The sequence below is a fragment of the Papaver somniferum genome, chromosome 7, assembly GCF_003573695.1.
Source record: "Papaver somniferum cultivar HN1 chromosome 7, ASM357369v1, whole genome shotgun sequence".
NCBI lineage: Eukaryota > Viridiplantae > Streptophyta > Magnoliopsida > Ranunculales > Papaveraceae > Papaver > Papaver somniferum.
In genome coordinates, this window is record NC_039364.1 from 135576778 (window position 1) to 135594215 (window position 17438).

The window sequence follows — 17438 nt, forward strand, 5'->3', positions numbered from 1 at the left end:
TCAAAACTTGACACTTTAAAAATTCCAAGCCTATCAATTACAGGCTAGTGTAGTCATAATACGTTTTACGAGAAATTTTTCGTTGTAAAAACGATTTAAGGGTTTCATTTTTTCTCAGACCCTAGGATTGATTCATTGCACTTGGCGTGGTAGTCTTTGAAGGGCTCATATTGCATTGACACAAGAAATGTGGTCGAAGAACATATTGAATTTGTAATATTTTGATGATTCAAATTTTATTCAGGCAGCCACCTTATTTTCTTACATAAGATTTAACAATCCTTTATGTGTTTTTAGAAATTTGGTACACAACCAAAAAATACGGATTAATTAGTTGATGATTTCAACGTTATAGGTCTCTTGAGGAGTCATTAAAAACACTAAAATCCACGCTTTGGCAGCATAAATTCTATTATTTTTCTTTCTTAAATCCGCAGTTAGAATTATGCTAGCTTAAACTCGTCTTTGGGGTATACTAGAGTTATGATTTTGATGCTCGTTTTCTGTAATACTCATATAGTTGAGTTAGCATCCATAAATCGTCAAAAGTTGTATTTTTTTTCCTTCGTTTCAGGTTTTGTCCCACGTGGTTTTCCTAACAAGGTTTTAACAAGGCAACATCTTGTTGACATTTAATTATTTTATTTTATTTAAAATTTTGATATGTGTGCTCTTTTTCCTTCGTCCAAATTTTTTCCCATTGGGTTTTATTGGCAAGGTTTTAGTAAGGCAATTTTATTCAACATGATGGTCATCCAAGGGGGAGTTGGATCAATTTTGGTTGTTTAGTGGATGCCCACATTTGATTAAACCAAATCAACTTAATCATCTCCTAAGAAATTTGGATTTCCTTCTCACAAATACGATTTTTGTTCACGTATGATAAGGTATTCATATCTTGGCACTTTGTTGAAGAAACTAGATCAACTATTGCTGCAAATCATCTCCAAGAAATTAACAATCCAAGAAGCAAGTCCTCAATGTATTTGAAGAATCATGAAGGCTCGAGAACCTACTATTAGAAGACTAACACAAAAGAAGACTTCATCAACTGGCAAATTTCACATGAAAGCATTGCTATCTCCAGCACTCAAGAAATTCGTTTATCAAAATTGGGAAATCTCAACTCGAAGATTTGCAAGCCAAGATTTAATAAAAGTACTTATCAGGGGGAGTATCAAATTAGAAGGTATTTTACTGGACTATCACGTTGTACTCTTTTTCCTTCACCAAGGTTTTTCCCACTGGATTTTTCTTGTCAAGGTTTTAACGAGGCAACATATGCATGTCGAACTTTGTTCTAAGTTTTCTCACAATTGTACTCTTTTCCCTGCGATCATGTTTTGTCCCTTTTGGATTTTCCTGACAAAGGTTTTAACGAGGCAATTACTTAGATACAGTGGTCATCTAGAGGGAGTGTTATTAACGACAGTTTATTGTGAAGATGCCCACTTTAGTGGAACCCTATTACTTGGGTACCAAGTATGTAAACTCTATAAATAGAGTCCTAAACCTTTGTACTATACACACATTAATAGAATTTATCTCTCTCCTTTTCCCCTCTACTTTGTGTCTGCTTATCTCTTTCTCTATTTCACAATATATATGAGGTTTTATGGTTCGACTCAAGGTAGAACCGAAGTTCATAGTATTGAATGATGGAGTTTTAATTCTTCGTTTGATACGTCTTCGGAGTCTGCGACATCCCCGTCACCTACAACAAGCAAAAATATTGGTCCCTCTGCGGTTAACCCTACAAACTCTACGATGTCGTCGTCTGCTTCTATAGCTCCTATAGGGGCGATTTATTTTCAAGCTAAAAAAACCCAGGTAATGTTGGTAATTCTTCGTCGACAACCCATGTTGATTGCAGGGGTTATAACTATTCGGGTATTATTTCTTATAATGCTTGATTGTTTACTGGTTTGGGTAGTCGTGAAAAGAATTGAATTCAGGGAGAAAATAGATTCCATATCTTTAGAGATTGTTAAAAACCCCAAAAGATTTCAGCTATAAAGATTTGAAAATTGCCACAAATTGCTTCAATTCGTCGAGAATTATTGGTCATGGTACATTTGGAATTGTCTACTAAGGCATAATGCATGAAACTTGATCAATATAGCTGCGAAAAGATGTAGGCATACTGATGGTCAAGGTAAGGCATAATTCTTATCTGAACTGTCAATTACTGGAACTCTGGGGCACAAAAATCTTGTCACGCTTCAAGGTTGGTGTCATGAAAAAGGCGAAATTTTACTTGTCTACAACTTCATGACTAATCAGAGTCTTGAAGTTAAATTTCCATTATCATGCCCAAACAGGAAAAGAATTTTAATGGGTGTTGCTTCGGATTTAGCTTACATGCATGAAGAGTGTGAAAGCTAAGTAATTGATAGGTATATCAAAACTAGTAATATTATGCTCGACGTGTTTTTCAATGCCCGAGTAGGTGATTTTGGACTAGCAAAGATAATTGAACACGATAAATCACCTGATGCAACAATTGCCTCTGGAATAATTTTTTTTTAGCACCTGAATATCTCTAACCAGAAAAATCCACTGATAAAACCAGTGTTTTTAGTTACGGAGTTATTGTTCTCAAAGTGATCCCCGGAAGAAGACCTATTGAAAGGGATGTTAGTAAAATTTGCGGGGGTTAGAGGTAGCAGTAGTTTGGTTGAATTTGTATGGAATATACGTAGAGAAGGAAGATTATTGGAGGCAGTTGCTAGAATCATAGGTGAATTTGAAGAAGAAGAAGAGATTTCAAAGTGATATTCATTGAATTGAATTGTTCAAATCTTGATCCGGTTGCTAGATCAACAATAAGATGTGTTATTCAAATTTTGTGAGGTGAAGCTCAAGTTCCAATTATTCTGAAAACAAAACTTTCATTGTGTTTCAGTACTACCCATCTATTGAGTTTGCAAGATAGTGTTTTGGATTGTAATAAAATGATCACCATTTCTACCTCATCTTTTTCGGAGAAAAGTTTTAATGGAGGTGAAAATTATACCTTATGAGTTATTTTATGTTTATCAAATTTATTTGCAATCGAAGAGTATATATGTAGGCAAATTCTTGATTTATTTATTATGTAGTGGAGAATAAATTCAATGTAAAACAAGTTTATTTGGATCATAATCTTTTTATTATCTTTGGATCATAATCTTTTTATTATCTTTGTCTTCTTTCAATAAGAGTTCAAAATGACAGATAAGTTCCCTTGTGGAATTTGATAACCATCTGCAGCAGCCTTCACCATGTGCTACAAACTCTCTTAGCAAGCTTTGTTGGAACCCTGTGGTCTGCTGCTGCTACCCAAAGTATGGGTGAGGATGGTAAAATCTCAAAATCGGCTCAATAGATCCCGAAACCTATCCCACTGAAGTAAAGCCCTAAATATATTTTACCCATTTCCCACCAAAGAAAGCTTTTGAAACAGAGCGGTGTTGTTACTTGTTACAGTCGTGAGAGGAGGAGAGATAAAAGAAAAACACTACAATCTGGAGCTTTAATTCATGTCGGCCATTTCGTTTTTCGTCTTCAACTCATAACCGAAGAAAACCCTAATTTCTGCCATGGAAGGAGGAGGAGAAGGAGGAACTAGCTCTCCACAAGTGAAACCCTTCAAATTTTCTGTTTATCAAAACCCTAATCTTTCAGCAGCCTTAACAGCAACGAGTATTCGCCCTTCAAAATCAACTTTGTTATCCATATTTTCTGTATCAGCTATTTCTGCAGTCGCCCTTATCAGCATTGTCTTCAGGTAAGAGAATGTTTCTCTTCTAAACCCTAGCTGATTTGTTAAAAGTGGTGATTTAGTTCTCGACTTGGAGAACTAGGGTTTAGGAGATTAATTTTATTTGTTAACGAAATTAAGGTTAGATGTTATGAATGTTTGATGCTTTTCCTTAATTTTCTGTTTGCTTGAATTGAGAAGTTTAGGGTTTTGATTGAAGTTTAGTTTTACGGCTCACTTTCAAGTTCCTTTCTAATTTTTTTGGGATTAATACAAGTTGTTGTCTGAAATTTTTGAAGGGAAGAAGGAATTATCAATAATTGGAAGCCAAAATATGTTTCCACTACCACAGCTCGTGAGTTGTTGCATCTCATCTTCTTTAAGAATGAAATGGAAGTTTCAAATTGTTTAAACGGATTGTAATCTCCCTATTATTATTTTGTGACAGATGTGTTTACAAAGATGACAGGGATCATGGTTGGTCTGGTGTTCATTGGAACATTGTCTGCCCTTATTCGAGCTTTCTCCCTGTGGAGAACCAAAGGCATTGCTGCTTTCTTTGCTGTGGGTTCTGAAGGATTACCAAAGGAGCAACAACCTCTCACAACTCGTCAATTGGGACTTCTGGGAGTAAAATCAAAATCTGTTGAGAGAGTTGACTCTGATTCTGCGAAGAAACCCCCTAAGTCAAGAACTTATGTTCCACCTTCTCCTTCAGATGTTCTTGTCCCAATTCATCAACCAGCCTCTAGTCCAAATTGTCGTGTTGGTGTTCAGAAATCAATAACTGCCTCTGGAACTAAGTCAGGTTCATCCTATAAGCCATCCAACTCCCCGAGTTCGACATCTTCTCTCTACCTTGTACCTTCAGCTTCTCCACAGACACCATCAATTCAAACGTCACCTGGTGCAGATTGGGTTCTCTCGACCCCATGGTCAAAGCAACAATCATCAGCTTCAAAAGTTATCATGTCAGAGGAAAGTCTTGAGCAGTTCTTGGCGGATGTAGATGAAAGAATCACAGAATCAGCATCAAAATTGGCCACGCCTCCAGCGTCCCTTGATGGTTTGAAGTTGAACATAACTACTCCTACTATGGTTACTAATTCAGCTAATACATCTGGAATCAAGAGGAGTACACCACTAAGGCCTGTTAGAATGTCCCCTGGTTCTCAGAAGTTCAGTACTCCACCTAAGAAAGGAGAGGGTGATCTTCCCCCACCAATGTCAATGGAAGAGTCGATTGATGCTTTTGATCATTTAGGCATCTATCCTGAAATTGAGCAGTGGAGAGACCGCCTCAGGCAATGGTTTTCATCAGTTTTATTAAATCCATTACTGGACAAGATTGAAACTAGTCATCTTCAGGTTTGTTAGCCTGTTGCTTGTTTGATTTTAAACTTCATCAAAATCATGTGTATAGCATCTAAAGCTGGATTTCGATCAGCATGTGCATGATGTGTATATTATTTGTTTGATATCTACAGGTAATGCAAGCTGCTGCAAAGCTTGGTATTTTGGTCAGTGTCAATCAAGTGGGAAGTGATTCTCCAAGTACTGGAGCTCCTACTGTATCCTCGGGTGATGGTACAAAAGAATGGCAACCAGCATACTCTCAGGAGGAGAAAGAGCAACTTCATAATCTACGCGCTACTCTTGTACAGTCTCTTGAAGGCTATGGCTGTAGGTCACCCATGCGCTATTTTTATATTTATGTTTCAGTAGCTAGATTATGTTACATTCTGATGGTGCATACAAATTTAAATGTGTTTCTTTTCTTTGTTCACAGCCAAATTTCCTTCAAGTATTATGCAACAATCACAGCAGCAAATCTCTTTGATACAGGAGTGTGTAGATGCTATCACTGAGCACCAGAGGCTTCACCAACTTATGAAAGGAGAGTGGGTTAAAGGTTTGTTACCACAAAGTAGTGTTCGGGCCGACTACACAGTGCAAAGGATTCGAGGTATATATTCAATTCTCACGATATGCTTGTGACCAAATTTAGATCTTGAGTCTTTAGCTGATCCGGTTTTCGTTTATCAGAGCTTGCCGAAGGAACTTGCTTGAAGAGCTATGAATACCTAGGAACTGGCGAGGTTTATGACAAGGTGAACAAGAAGTGGACTCTGGAGCTTCCAACTGATTCTCACTTATTGTTGTATCTATTCTGTGCATATCTAGAGCACCCGAAATGGATGTTACATGTAGATCCAACATCCTATACAAGCACACAATCAAGCAAGAACCCTTTATTCTTAGGAGTTTTGCCTCCGAAAGAGAGATTCCCTGAGAAATATCTGGCTGTCATATCTAGCGTGCCCTCTGTTTTTCATCCCGGAGCTTGTATATTATTTGTTGGGAAGCAAAGCCCTCCTCTTTTTGCCCTGTATTGGGATAAAAAGCTGCAGTTTTCTCTCCAAGTAAGTGTCTCTGAGTCATGGTATGGATTATATTATGATTTATTTAGTTATCTTTGATGAAGTCGTTTCTTTGTAATTGCCTGCACAACATGCACACGAAGTGCACAAACTGATGTTGTAGTTCAGTATTTTGCAATTGCTCCTGTTCTTCTTTATCACAAAGTAAATACTAATGAATTTCGTGGTTACCATTTATGTCAACTTCAATGACTTCTTGTGCTTTGCTTCTCCCGAGTTTGGTCTTACCATATCTTCCCCACACAAATTGATTATGTGATGTTTTTATCTTGGTTATTTTTCAGTGTTATGTAGTGGAACTGATTTCTGCCTTGCTTATTCTCAGGGAAGAACGGCGTTGTGGGATGCAATTTTATTATTCTGCCATAGAATCAAGGTCGACTATGGAGGCATTGTTCGTGGTATGCACATCAGTTCCTCTGCATACAGCATCCTGCCTATTCTTGATTCAGAAACTGAAGACTAACTGGATGTTGAATACACTATAACCTAGAGGCTCAATTTGCCATCACCGTCTTTTCTCTTTGCTTTATGTCTGTTTTACTCGCCGAATTTTGTTGTAACGAAATACCATTTGGATAGTTCTATGCAAACCTTAACATCCCCTACAAGCGCAACATTTCCCAGATATTCTAATATACCTATGTGCTAGTGCCATGTTAATGTTGTCAGCTAGGGATCTTGCCATGCTTCGAGAAGAAAAAAAAGCTTGGAATCTTATTGAAGGTTAGATGGAAATGTTTGGTCCAAAATGTGCAAGTATGGGAATGCAGATGTCACATCACAAAGACAACCTCCAGCAACCGTTTGCATATATCTTGTGTCACAATGCTACTTATTTGTCTAAAATCTAGATGATGGCGATGACAATGACAATGTTATTTGCAGTCGGACTCCATGTAGCGCAAGTGGTCACTCGAATACCATTTTCACAGTTGTCGTTCCTCAATTTTCCATTTTGGGGTGCGGTGTACACCGACAGAGATTTTATGGGGCCTCAGAGTTGATAAGTCGGCGAAAACTTTATGCATAGCCGACTAGGTCAAACACTCTGCCCGATTTATCTCGATCCGATTTTACTCCAGAAAAATAAGCCCACTAGGACCCATTAGAACACCCTATATATATATATATATATATATATTATGTAGCTAATAAAATATGGCTTAGTCGTTAAAGAAAAGCGCAAAAACCCGTTTCTCTCTGAGAAGTATTTGTCTCGTTTGCACAAAGAAAGAGAGAATGGAAAAGAAAGAAAAAATCAGCAATGGCGGTAGCAGTAATAATAAAGAAGGAATAGAGACGAGTAATCAAAACACACCAGTATGGTTATTGAAATGTCCTCCGATTGTTTCTCGTTCTTGGATGTCTCAATCCATAACCACCAACAACACCATCGTTTCTGACGATCTTACTGCTTCTGCACCTCATCCGAATTCTTCTCACTATCTTGCTAAGCTCACTCTTTCTATTGACCCTCTGGCTTCTGACGAGGATCCTTTATCTCGTCAGGTAATTCTCTCTTTCTTTCTAGGGTTTTGAATTGGTTCTAGTTCTTGTTACTTGCGTTTTTCTTATATAGATTTGCTTTCATTTATCTTGAATGATCTTGGTGCTTTTCTTGAATAATATTATTAGGGATTTGTGCTGATTGGATGAAATTAGGGTGTTAATCGCTGTGAAATCAAGATTTCGTTACAATTTTCTTATGCCTGTGGTCAGCAACCGTTGTGCAGATTGTAATGTAAATAACTAGCAGTGACAATGTATGTTCTGGCTAATATCGTAATCAAAGTGAATTGAAGCATGGGAGGTTCTTTCCGATTTTAAATAGAACTTGGTTAATTCAGACTTTTCTGTTGTGTTGGATGTGCGTAACTTATTTTGTGGGGAAAGTGATGCTTGTACGTCGTCATTACGATGTTTTGTTTTTAATTCTTGTTTTATATTCAGGTCATTCATTACATTGTATTGGTTACTGGTTGTTCTATTGAATTACCTTCTAACCAACAATTTTGTGCAATATTTTGTACATTGGTTCAACTGATGATCAGTTCACAATGGAAATGGCTAAAAACGATTCTGAGAATGCACCAAAGTGTTACTCTTTGGACATGCATAAGGAATTCATTCCAATGTGTGTCTTTTCTCAGATGAAAGAAGGTAAGGCCCTAAATGTTGTCTGGTCTATCGTTGTTTTATGTTTTTAATCAATGACGTGATAAAAGCTTTTATGTGGCTGATTATATGGTTTTCAAAGTCGTATGCATTTCTTTGCTCCTGTAGAACTTTATTTTCTTGAGATAGAATTCTCATACATTCATAATGTAATTACTAATTTATGTGTTCACATGCAATCGTAGTACAGGGGCTTCGTCCATTTCAGGATCTTATAATATAAATCTTGTAGGGAGAACAAGCTCAATTAGGAACAGTATCTGTTAAGAGTGTCTCTGCATTCATATACTGCTTAAATAAATAGATTTTTGTCCCAATCCATTCAAATAAGTTTAGCAAAAATATCAATATGACATGAACACTAGAAGGAACTGTTTGTTGGCCCTCAGGGTTTAATTCACGCCTTCTTATGCAACTTAGGAGTATTCTAAAGCCTTCACGGGCTTTTTACCTTGTCTCCATGTTTTTGAATACATTGCAGAGGACGCAATGTGGGCTAGAAACCTATTGATCTTTGTCTGTTGTGTCACCGTATATATGCGCATCTCAGGAATCAGTTCCATACTTTTCTGTCTACATGCCTGTAATTGATTGTACTGTTTGGAGGATTCCATTGATGTGATTCTGTCGATGGTAGTTTTATCACTTGAACCAAGTGATTTAATTTGGATGATTATGGTCTTGATATATACTCATGCTAGCTAGAAAGTTGACTTCTATCCCTGTGTTCTATTATAGGTAAGATTGCGGTGGAGGGTAAAGTGCTGCAGAAATTTGACATGAAGCCCCATTCCGAAAGTATCCAGGACTATAGTAGGCTTTGTCGTGAACGAACAAACAAATATATGGTTAAAACTAGACAAGTGAAGGTATTGTTATTCTGTTTTAGTTAGTTGGTCAAGTTTTTACTTCTAACATAGGATGTGTACCTTCATTTCACATAATATCTCTTTGGAATTTGTTCATCCCATGTCCTAACTTTTGAAGGTTATCGAAAATGATCGTGGGGAACATATGATGCCTAAGCCTGCGATGTTTAGTCACATGCCCTCTAATCCCAAGGTATTTTACATCTTCCTTTTTAGTACGTCGTACCTGCCCCTCTTTTTTCCCTGCAGATAGTGCCCAAATTTTCTAAGTGTACAAAGACATTTTTCTGTTGCTTTGATATCTGCAATGAAAAATGAAAATCTCCATTTCTTGGTGGTATGTATTTCATGAAAAGATCAAATTGGTGCCAAACAAAGTGCCAGATGGAAGAAGATCAAGAAGGGATCGTGTGGAAATGGAGGGTATAATGTTTAAGCTTTTTGAAAGGCAACCAAACTGGACACTCAGGCAGTTGATCCAGGAGACGGACCAACCTGAGGTATGTCTCTTTGGGTCCTTCAGTTTTTCCATCACTAAAATTGCGATATTTGTAAAAAGGTAGTTTTACATCGACATTATACATGCCATGGACGATACAAGTATAGAGCATGCATCCCTTATAACACAGCATGGGTGAAACCAAGAGTATTGGCAACAAGCTCGCACACTATGATTTATGTGAAACTCCCTCACTAAGCACCTTCTGTCATCTGTCAGTTCACCAGAGGTGGCACTTCATGCAGTTTTAACAATATTTTCTCTCCGCAGCAATTCCTGAAAGATATACTTAAAGAACTATGTATCTACAACAACAGAGGAACAAACCAAGGAAGCTATGAGCTAAAGCCAGAGTATAGGCGGTCAGTCAAGGAGGAACAACCCAATCAATAACCCAAGAATCCTAGTTAACTATATTGACATGATAGACAGCTGATGGTCTTTGTTCTTTTCTTTAGTCTGTGAAAGGTTCAATTTTGCAACCACGGGTAGGACATTTCTTGTCTCAGAATTGAATAAGTTTCCGTACTATGACATGGTGCTTCTAAGTATATGTCGTTGTTTCAGAGCATCAGGGATGTTTTCTTCATACACAATTTTGAGCGTCTGTGTGCATCTATCCACAGGAATTAGAAAAGCTGGTGCACAGCTGCTCCAGGTTTGAATCAACACAAAATTCAGATGTAAAAAAAGAAAAAAAAAACATTGATAAGAAAACTTGAGATTAAAAATAGAGGGGATGGTTACGTTGCTTAAAGTTTGTAACCTTTCATAGTTGGCTAACAACTTATCAAGACTTCGTCTTTCAAACAAAATACCAAGGTGACAGCTTCTTAATGGCAGTTTGCTCTTGAATTGGATTTGAGAATCAATGCGATTGCAGCACATACATAATGCATAATGCATGAATAAAAAACGAACAACGATATTTACTTTATTTTTTATAGTTCCGTCCTGTGTGAACTCCAGATGTATATAACACACAACTGTCTGAGATGACAGCAAAATAGATGTATTAACAGGCTAGACTCCTCTGGACTCTGGAGAAGACCGGGAGAGAAACTCATAGTCCATCCCGCCCCATTGTCTGCTCCACTGGAGGAATCATAACCAACACTTGTGGGCCGTTGAACCCAGGGTGAGGCATCCTCCTGCGAAGTTCTCGCCCTTCTTGGCAAAGGGAACATGCATGGCAGAATAAATGAGTCGCAAGATCACAGGAAGACTCGCACTGTTCCAGTTGGTCTTCATCCTCAATCAAGGACTCACAACACCCACATGATCTTTTGAATGCTTCAAAGCTACCCTGTTCTCACAATCACCAAAAATAACAAAATTATGAGCGCACCATCAATACACCCATAAACCAAATAATAAATACCAAGAAGAACTGTTAATTACGACCGTCAGCAGAATATCAATACGGATAAAGACCAGCAAGATATTTCCAATTTCCGGTACCTATGTACTTCTGTCTATAACTCACATTTTAGATAACTTTTAATAACACGGGAAAGAAACCGGCAGTTAAGGAACACTGAAGTTATAAGCAAGGCAGATGCCAAGAGAGGGACAAGGAACTACTAATTCAAGACGCTAAACATACTATACATAATTTGCAAACCATGTAAAGAGTTATATAAACAAGAGATAAAAGGTAAAAGAATAAGACATGTCGCAGACGATAACAAAAATATACAACATAATAACATAAACTTATACCTCAAGATTAAACCTTTGGCGGATTTGAGTGCGGCTAGAATATGAAAACCAAGGCGCGAGACAGTTCCAACCAAAAAGAGAATTTCCAAGTAGGTACAAAGCAGAGTAAGGCAAGCAATGGTTTGCAAACCTTCCAGGTTCAGATCCTAATCTTTCGATGTTACTTCCATAAAGCACACAAGGAACCAAAGTTCCAAGAAGACCTGATCATATATTACCATTGTTAAAACGGAAAACTTATGAAACAAATTAAGATGCCAACTTCACAAATTTAAAAGCCGAACTTTACAAGAGCTATCCAACAGAAATCTTTCTCAGCAGTTTAACCTTTACCATCAAAACAATATCGGTAAAAGGCCAAAGGTTCTATCAGTAAATTAGTGTTCAACTATAAATCTAAAGTAGCTAAATTCGATTTATTGCCGGTAGAAAGTTTATATCTATCTAAATGTATCTAAGTAGTGATATCACTCAAAATAATGGCAAACAACATTTATATGGACAAGCAAGAATTTCTCGTAAATCTCATCTTCTCCTCACTTCCATAATCAAAATTACAACAACAATTTCCAAGATCAGGCTAGCAGAAATTCCTCATTTATAGAACAGGCGTGAATAGCTTGCTCCTCATAACATGAATCATATGATCAAAATTCGGCCACTGAAAAAAAAGAAAGTGTTAGGAAAAACTTACAAACTTCAAAATCGCTGCTGCAGAAGTCATCATTACGGCCTAAACAACCAAAAAGACTAGAATCCCAATGAGATCGAGCAACTGGTTCACCAACGACACTATTTACAGGCATCCCATGAGCAGTCCATTCATTAAAATTCTTACCCCAATCCTCATCCATTGATTTCTTTGCTGATTTCTCGTGACCATTTGTAACGAGTAAAGGTCTATATTCATCAGAATTAGCCATTGAAATTACTAAACCCTAACTAAAGAATAACTAGATTCCAACTTGAATTAGAAGAAGAAGAAGAAGAAAGGAGATTCTATATGTATATATAAAGATAAGATGGAGAATAATACGAAACCCTAGACGTGTAGGGAAGTACTATACTGGAAATTCTCGATATTTGAATTTAGGGAGAGAGAGAATAAGAAAAAAAACTGATCACGGAATTATAAAGCAAACAAAGGTTTTAATGAGATATCTATTGTTCAACTAACGAAGCGCGTGATAGTGGAATGGACTAATGGAGTGGAGCAATAATTCAAGAAGACAATACTCCCGCGATTTGAAAAGAAAAAGTAAAAAGTTGTGGGGGAAAATACGAGAGAGAGAGAGAGATCATGATCTTCTTGTCTAATAGTGCTCTTCTTTCTAGTACGACTAAAGTTTTCTTTGTCTATATCCAATTCCTAGCCGTTACATATTCTAACTATTTGTTCACAATTTTTTCTGTGAGCCTACCGACACGTACTGTTCAATTATTCCAACGGTAAATTCTGTCGGTGCTGCTTTAAAACCGTGGTATCGCTAAAAACATTTTAATTCGGTGTTGGTGTAACTAACTTTCAATTTCCGCATAGACTCCATATCTACAACTCTGGTAGCATCAGCACATCTTGGGGATCACCACCGCTTTGATAGCTGAAATCTGGGTCGTGTTGATGGCGCCAAGAACACCAACAACTGGACCATGGACCAAGTGTATTTCCATAAGGATTCGGAGAATCTACTTCGCTTTATTTTATTTTTTTTAATCGGTAAAGAAGAATATATTGAACAAGGAGAGGGTACAAAAGGCCTGTACCACTCTCAAAAGATACAAGAGAAAAGAAAGAAAAGAAAAAAGAAAAAGAAGATTAAAGAAAGCAACAAAAGCTTCTTCAATCAAAGTACATCCTAGGCCAACTAGACATTACATCTTTGAAGATTTTATCTTCAAAATTGTTGAACACTAAACACCAAGCGAAAAGAATGTACTTAATCTTGTGCTGTACAGCAACCTCATTGCACTCCTTGGCCTGAAAAGCTCTTATATTCCTCTCTTTCCAAATGCACCAAATAACAACAATTGAGATCATATTCCAAATTTGTAACTGCTGAGCATGATATTGAGGATTACTCCAGGATAAAAGCATTGTAAAAATATCATCTGGCATTATGAAGTTCCATTTCAATTTTTCTTTGAAGTGGTTCCAGATCTTACCTGCAAATTTGCAATGGAGGAAAACATGCTCTACAGATTCATGTTGATTGCAGAATAAACAATTTGGTGAGACTTCTATTCTTCTTGTTCTGAGCATGTCTCTGGTAGGCAAACTGTTATGAGCTAATGTCCATAGGAAAAAACAAATTTTTAGATGTGTTGTTGAGCAGGATCATAATCATTGTTGGCAAGGGTATCATAAGTTGATTTAACTGAGAATTGACCTTTACTGTTAATACTCCAGAGAATTTCATCTTTGGCATTGCTGTTAAGCACCAAACCTTGTAAATTATTCTGCAACTCTGAGAATTCCAATCTGACAGCAGGAGACATTCTTCTTGGCAAGAGTAGATTCCACTCAGCTTCATTGACATTAAACACTTCAGCCACAGTTAAATCCTTAGATCTTGAAATTGCAAACATATGAGGAAACTTTAAGCACAAAGGGATATCTAAGAGCCACCTATCCTTCCAAAAACTAGTATTTCTACTAGAATTCACTTTAAACTTAATGTGATTTTTGAATATAGCACTGCAATTCATAATGCCTTTCCAAAGACTCCTTTCATAAGTGATTTTAGGAATTTTAGAAAACCAACCCAGCTGCTCAACACCATACTTCTCATCAATAATATCCTTCCATAAAACATTATCTTCAGTTGAAAATCTCCAAAGCCACTTGGTAAGCAAAGCCTTGTTCATCGTCTTTATTTTTTTAACACCAAGACCACCAAATTTTCTTCTTCTACAAAAAGCAGGCCACTTTACCAATTTCATCTTCTTCTTCCCTTTGTTATCATTCCAAAGAAAATTGCTCATAATCTTTCCAAGCTTCTTAGCCACAGAAGCAGGCATAAAAAACAAGGACATATAGTAAACTGGCAGACTTGCAAAAACACTATTAATTAAAGCAATTTTACCTGCTCTATTTAGAGTTGTTTTCTTCCATCCAGCTAGATATTTGATGAACTTTTCAATAACCATCTCCCATTTTGCAACACCACCACTCTTATCCCCCATAGGTAAACCAAGATATTTTGTTGGCAACACACTATTATAACAACCCAGAATAGAAGAGAATTGAGCAATGTCTCCAGTATATCCCACACCAAAAATTTCACTTTTTGCAAAGTTAATTTTTAACCCTGTCAGCTGCTCAAAAGATAAAAGCAAAATTCTTAAATTTTCAACATGACTAGTATCAACATCTAGAAAGATTTGAGTATCATCTGCAATACTAACAACAGTACTACCCTCAGCAACCTGAAAACCAGAGATTAAACCATTATCTTGAGCTTGTTTGATCATAAAGGATAGAGCTTCTACAACTAAAAGAAAAAGAAAAGGAGATAAAGGATCTCCCTGTCTGATTCCTTTTTTTTATTTGAAATAACCTTCAGCAGAGCCATTCACTAAAATAGAAAATCTCACTAACTCTATACAGCATTTGATCCAACCTCTCCATTTATCACCAAACCCCATTTTTTCCATAATTTCATCAAGGAACACCCAATTAACATGATCAAAAGCCTTCTCAAAGTCCACCTTAACTAGAATTCCAGGTCTTCCACTTCTAATTCTAGAATCAATAAGCTCATTTGCCACCAAAACTCCATCCAGAATTTGTCTTTTCTTTAAGAAAGCAGTTTGTTGTGAAGAAATAATGTCAAGTAAGATGTTCTTTAATCTATCTGTGAGAATCTTGGAAATGATCTTATAAACACCATGAACAAGACTAATTGGTCTTAAGTATTTGACTTCTTCTATTGTGTCTTTCTTTGGAATCAAGGCAATAAATGTGTTCTTGAGCCTCCAGTCCAATTTTTTTTTTTTGCAACTCCTTAATCACCAACATTAAATCCTGCTTAATGATATCTCATACAAGAACATAGAGGCTTATAGGGAAACCATCTGGCCCTGGAGCCTTAGCTTGTCCTAGTATTTTCATAGATGTAAGACATTCATCTTCGGTGATATCACATTCTAAAAAAGTATTTTGATCCTCAGAAACTTGATTGAAGTACATGAAGTCCGTTGAAACATTTCTGGCAGCCTGAGTTTGAAAAATATTTTGAAAAAATTGCACAATACCTTCTTTAATTTCCTTCTCATTGTAGGTCATAACACCATCAACCTTGATTGCACCTATGTAGATTTTCCTTCTCCTTTCAGTTGCAAGTCTATGAAAATACTTGGTATTATCATCTTGTTGTCGCATATGAGTAACTCTTGCTCTCCACTTCTCTGCTTTAAGTATTGAAAGTTGACAAATTTTTTGCCTTGCCTATAATCTTGTATCCCACTGCTCCTCATGAATCCCATTGTTGTTGTTTTCCTCAACATCCAAAGAAACAAAAATGTCCTCCATCTCTTCCAATCTCCCATCAAGGTCACCAAAATGTTGTTTGCTCCATAATTTGAGTATTGTCTTAAAAAGTTGAAGTTTCTAGTAGAAAGAAAATCCAACATTACCCGAAACAACATAGATCATACATCAGACGAGATATATCCAACAATGCATACTAAACCACCATCGTATCGAAGGAAATCAGGTTGTGTGCAGAATAACAAACCATGCAACACATAGAAGTCGGCTAAGAACTTTTGCAACTATGAGATCATATTTTCCAGTCTTTCTTAAATCAAATTGCTTTAGCTGACTCCGGAAATACCACCCGTCTAATGTAATTTTGTTTCTAATCTAATAAGTTTATTTTATGTTTCAGATAAAGAAACAAACTCTCAATCGAAGGTAAATGTGATTGTTCACAAATAAACGACTTTCAATCCAAGTCTAATACTCTAGGCGTCGTTGTAAAATTAATGCAGAAAGGTCACTAATAATGTCAATTTGTCGTTCTTAAGTGATTTGTTTATTTGGTTGGGTTTTTATGCACCTCTTCTAAAATCTCATTCTCTATGCTTGTGGTAAATTCAGAATTGAAAACGGTTTAAGGAAAAGATATTTTTTCTCCGTCTCTGACTCTTTTGGTCTTTGAAGGTTTGGCTATGATGTTTAGTGCCACTATTATAGAAATTGCATGTTCTTATCTTGGTCATCTACAATTTTCAAATGACTCTTTGATATGCATAGATATTAGTCCAGTCAAAGCGTTTAGATACACTTTGCTCATCCTTGAGTATGCTTCACACTTATGTACTAACTTTAGTAAGAGTTTTTTATTTGGTTATGGGGAAGGAATAATTTGTAGGAGCTTGCTTCTATTTTGGAATGTGTTAAATGTCTTCCCTCTACTTATCCGGGTGACATTTTGGATAAAACTGTGAATATTCTCAAATAAGACAAGATTATCGAATGTTGCAAGGTTAGATTGACTTTTGGTAAACTCGCAAGGTTAACTGAGAGTGTTTTACTTAGCTTGCCAATTTATTGCTTATTTTTGTGTATGGCCCAGCACACTGTGATTTCATAATTTTCTTTGGCACGACGTAGTTAGGTGGGATGAAAATATCTTCTTCTTAAGAAGGAAATTTGTGTATCTGAAGATCAGGAACTATGAGACAATCCTTACTCGTAAAATAAGGAGGTTGGGTAGGAAAGAGAAAAAAAAGCTAGTTGGTATGTTGTTATGTTGTTATTGCTAAGAAATATGTGGTTAATGTCTTGAGTTAGAGAACTAAAATACTTGCACAGGGGGTGCAAAACCATATGTATATTATACATTGTGCAAGGTAAGCTTTTTATTGAAACTCAATTCAAAATTAGAATACGTTATGAAATTTTTGCTAGGATAAGTGGAATACGTTGGTCCATTTTGTGCACTCGATTTTCAAACATATGTGTTATTTTGTTTCACAAAGCA

At 36.6% G+C, this 17438-nt stretch overlaps 4 protein-coding genes and 1 pseudogene across 4 annotated transcripts; 3 read left to right on the forward strand and 2 right to left on the reverse strand.

Moving 5' to 3' along the window:
• The window catches only part of LOC113295271, a 66305-nt pseudogene extending 63282 nt beyond the window's left edge, over positions 1 to 3023 (forward strand).
• A 397-nt stretch (positions 3024 to 3420) lies between these two features.
• On the forward strand, positions 3421 to 6838 carry LOC113298516 (transmembrane protein 209-like). Its single transcript, XM_026547283.1, has 7 exons — positions 3421 to 3769; positions 4042 to 4097; positions 4191 to 5110; positions 5230 to 5425; positions 5532 to 5708; positions 5789 to 6165; positions 6509 to 6838. The coding sequence occupies exons 1-7, from the start codon at positions 3582 to 3584 to the stop codon at positions 6647 to 6649; spliced, it is 2055 nt and encodes a 684-aa protein (XP_026403068.1). The 5' UTR covers positions 3421 to 3581; the 3' UTR covers positions 6650 to 6838.
• A 480-nt stretch (positions 6839 to 7318) lies between these two features.
• On the forward strand, positions 7319 to 10486 carry LOC113298517 (general transcription factor IIF subunit 2-like). Its single transcript, XM_026547285.1, has 6 exons — positions 7319 to 7695; positions 8238 to 8346; positions 9100 to 9230; positions 9349 to 9423; positions 9587 to 9730; positions 10000 to 10486. The coding sequence occupies exons 1-6, from the start codon at positions 7426 to 7428 to the stop codon at positions 10120 to 10122; spliced, it is 852 nt and encodes a 283-aa protein (XP_026403070.1). The 5' UTR covers positions 7319 to 7425; the 3' UTR covers positions 10123 to 10486.
• Positions 10439 to 12660, reverse strand: LOC113298518 (cell number regulator 8-like). The gene is made up of 3 exons (XM_026547286.1): positions 12146 to 12660; positions 11452 to 11654; positions 10439 to 11035 (listed from the first exon to the last, which is right to left on the reverse strand). The coding sequence occupies exons 1-3, from the start codon at positions 12372 to 12374 to the stop codon at positions 10793 to 10795; spliced, it is 675 nt and encodes a 224-aa protein (XP_026403071.1). The 5' UTR covers positions 12375 to 12660; the 3' UTR covers positions 10439 to 10792.
• Positions 12661 to 13764: 1104 nt separating this feature from the next.
• LOC113295273 lies at positions 13765 to 15832 on the reverse strand. Its single transcript, XM_026543623.1, has 3 exons — positions 15497 to 15832; positions 15057 to 15390; positions 13765 to 14942 (listed from the first exon to the last, which is right to left on the reverse strand). The coding sequence occupies exons 1-3, from the start codon at positions 15830 to 15832 to the stop codon at positions 13765 to 13767; spliced, it is 1848 nt and encodes a 615-aa protein (XP_026399408.1).
• Between the last annotated feature and the right edge of the window lie 1606 nt (positions 15833 to 17438).

Coding starts and splice junctions, on each gene's coding strand:
- LOC113298516 (XM_026547283.1), top strand. CDS start 3,582: ATGGAAGGAGGAGGAGAAGGAGGAACTAGCTCTCCACAAGTGAAACCC. Junction 5,426..5,531: donor GTCTCTTGAAGGCTATGGCT/GTAGGTCACCCA, acceptor CTTTGTTCACAG/CCAAATTTCCTTCAAGTATT. Junction 5,709..5,788: donor CACAGTGCAAAGGATTCGAG/GTATATATTCAA, acceptor TTCGTTTATCAG/AGCTTGCCGAAGGAACTTGC.
- LOC113298517 (XM_026547285.1), top strand. CDS start 7,426: ATGGAAAAGAAAGAAAAAATCAGCAATGGCGGTAGCAGTAATAATAAA. Junction 7,696..8,237: donor AGGATCCTTTATCTCGTCAG/GTAATTCTCTCT, acceptor ACTGATGATCAG/TTCACAATGGAAATGGCTAA. Junction 9,731..9,999: donor AGGAGACGGACCAACCTGAG/GTATGTCTCTTT, acceptor TTCTCTCCGCAG/CAATTCCTGAAAGATATACT.
- LOC113298518 (XM_026547286.1), bottom strand. CDS start 12,374: ATGGCTAATTCTGATGAATATAGACCTTTACTCGTTACAAATGGTCAC. Junction 11,655..12,145: donor CAGCAGCGATTTTGAAGTTT/GTAAGTTTTTCC, acceptor ATATATGATCAG/GTCTTCTTGGAACTTTGGTT. Junction 11,036..11,451: donor GCCAAAGGTTTAATCTTGAG/GTATAAGTTTAT, acceptor TTGTGAGAACAG/GGTAGCTTTGAAGCATTCAA.
- LOC113295273 (XM_026543623.1), bottom strand. CDS start 15,832: ATGCGACAACAAGATGATAATACCAAGTATTTTCATAGACTTGCAACT. Junction 15,391..15,496: donor CTATAAGCCTCTATGTTCTT/GTATGAGATATC, acceptor TTGATTCCAAAG/AAAGACACAATAGAAGAAGT. Junction 14,943..15,056: donor GAGAGGTTGGATCAAATGCT/GTATAGAGTTAG, acceptor TTTTTCTTTTAG/TTGTAGAAGCTCTATCCTTT.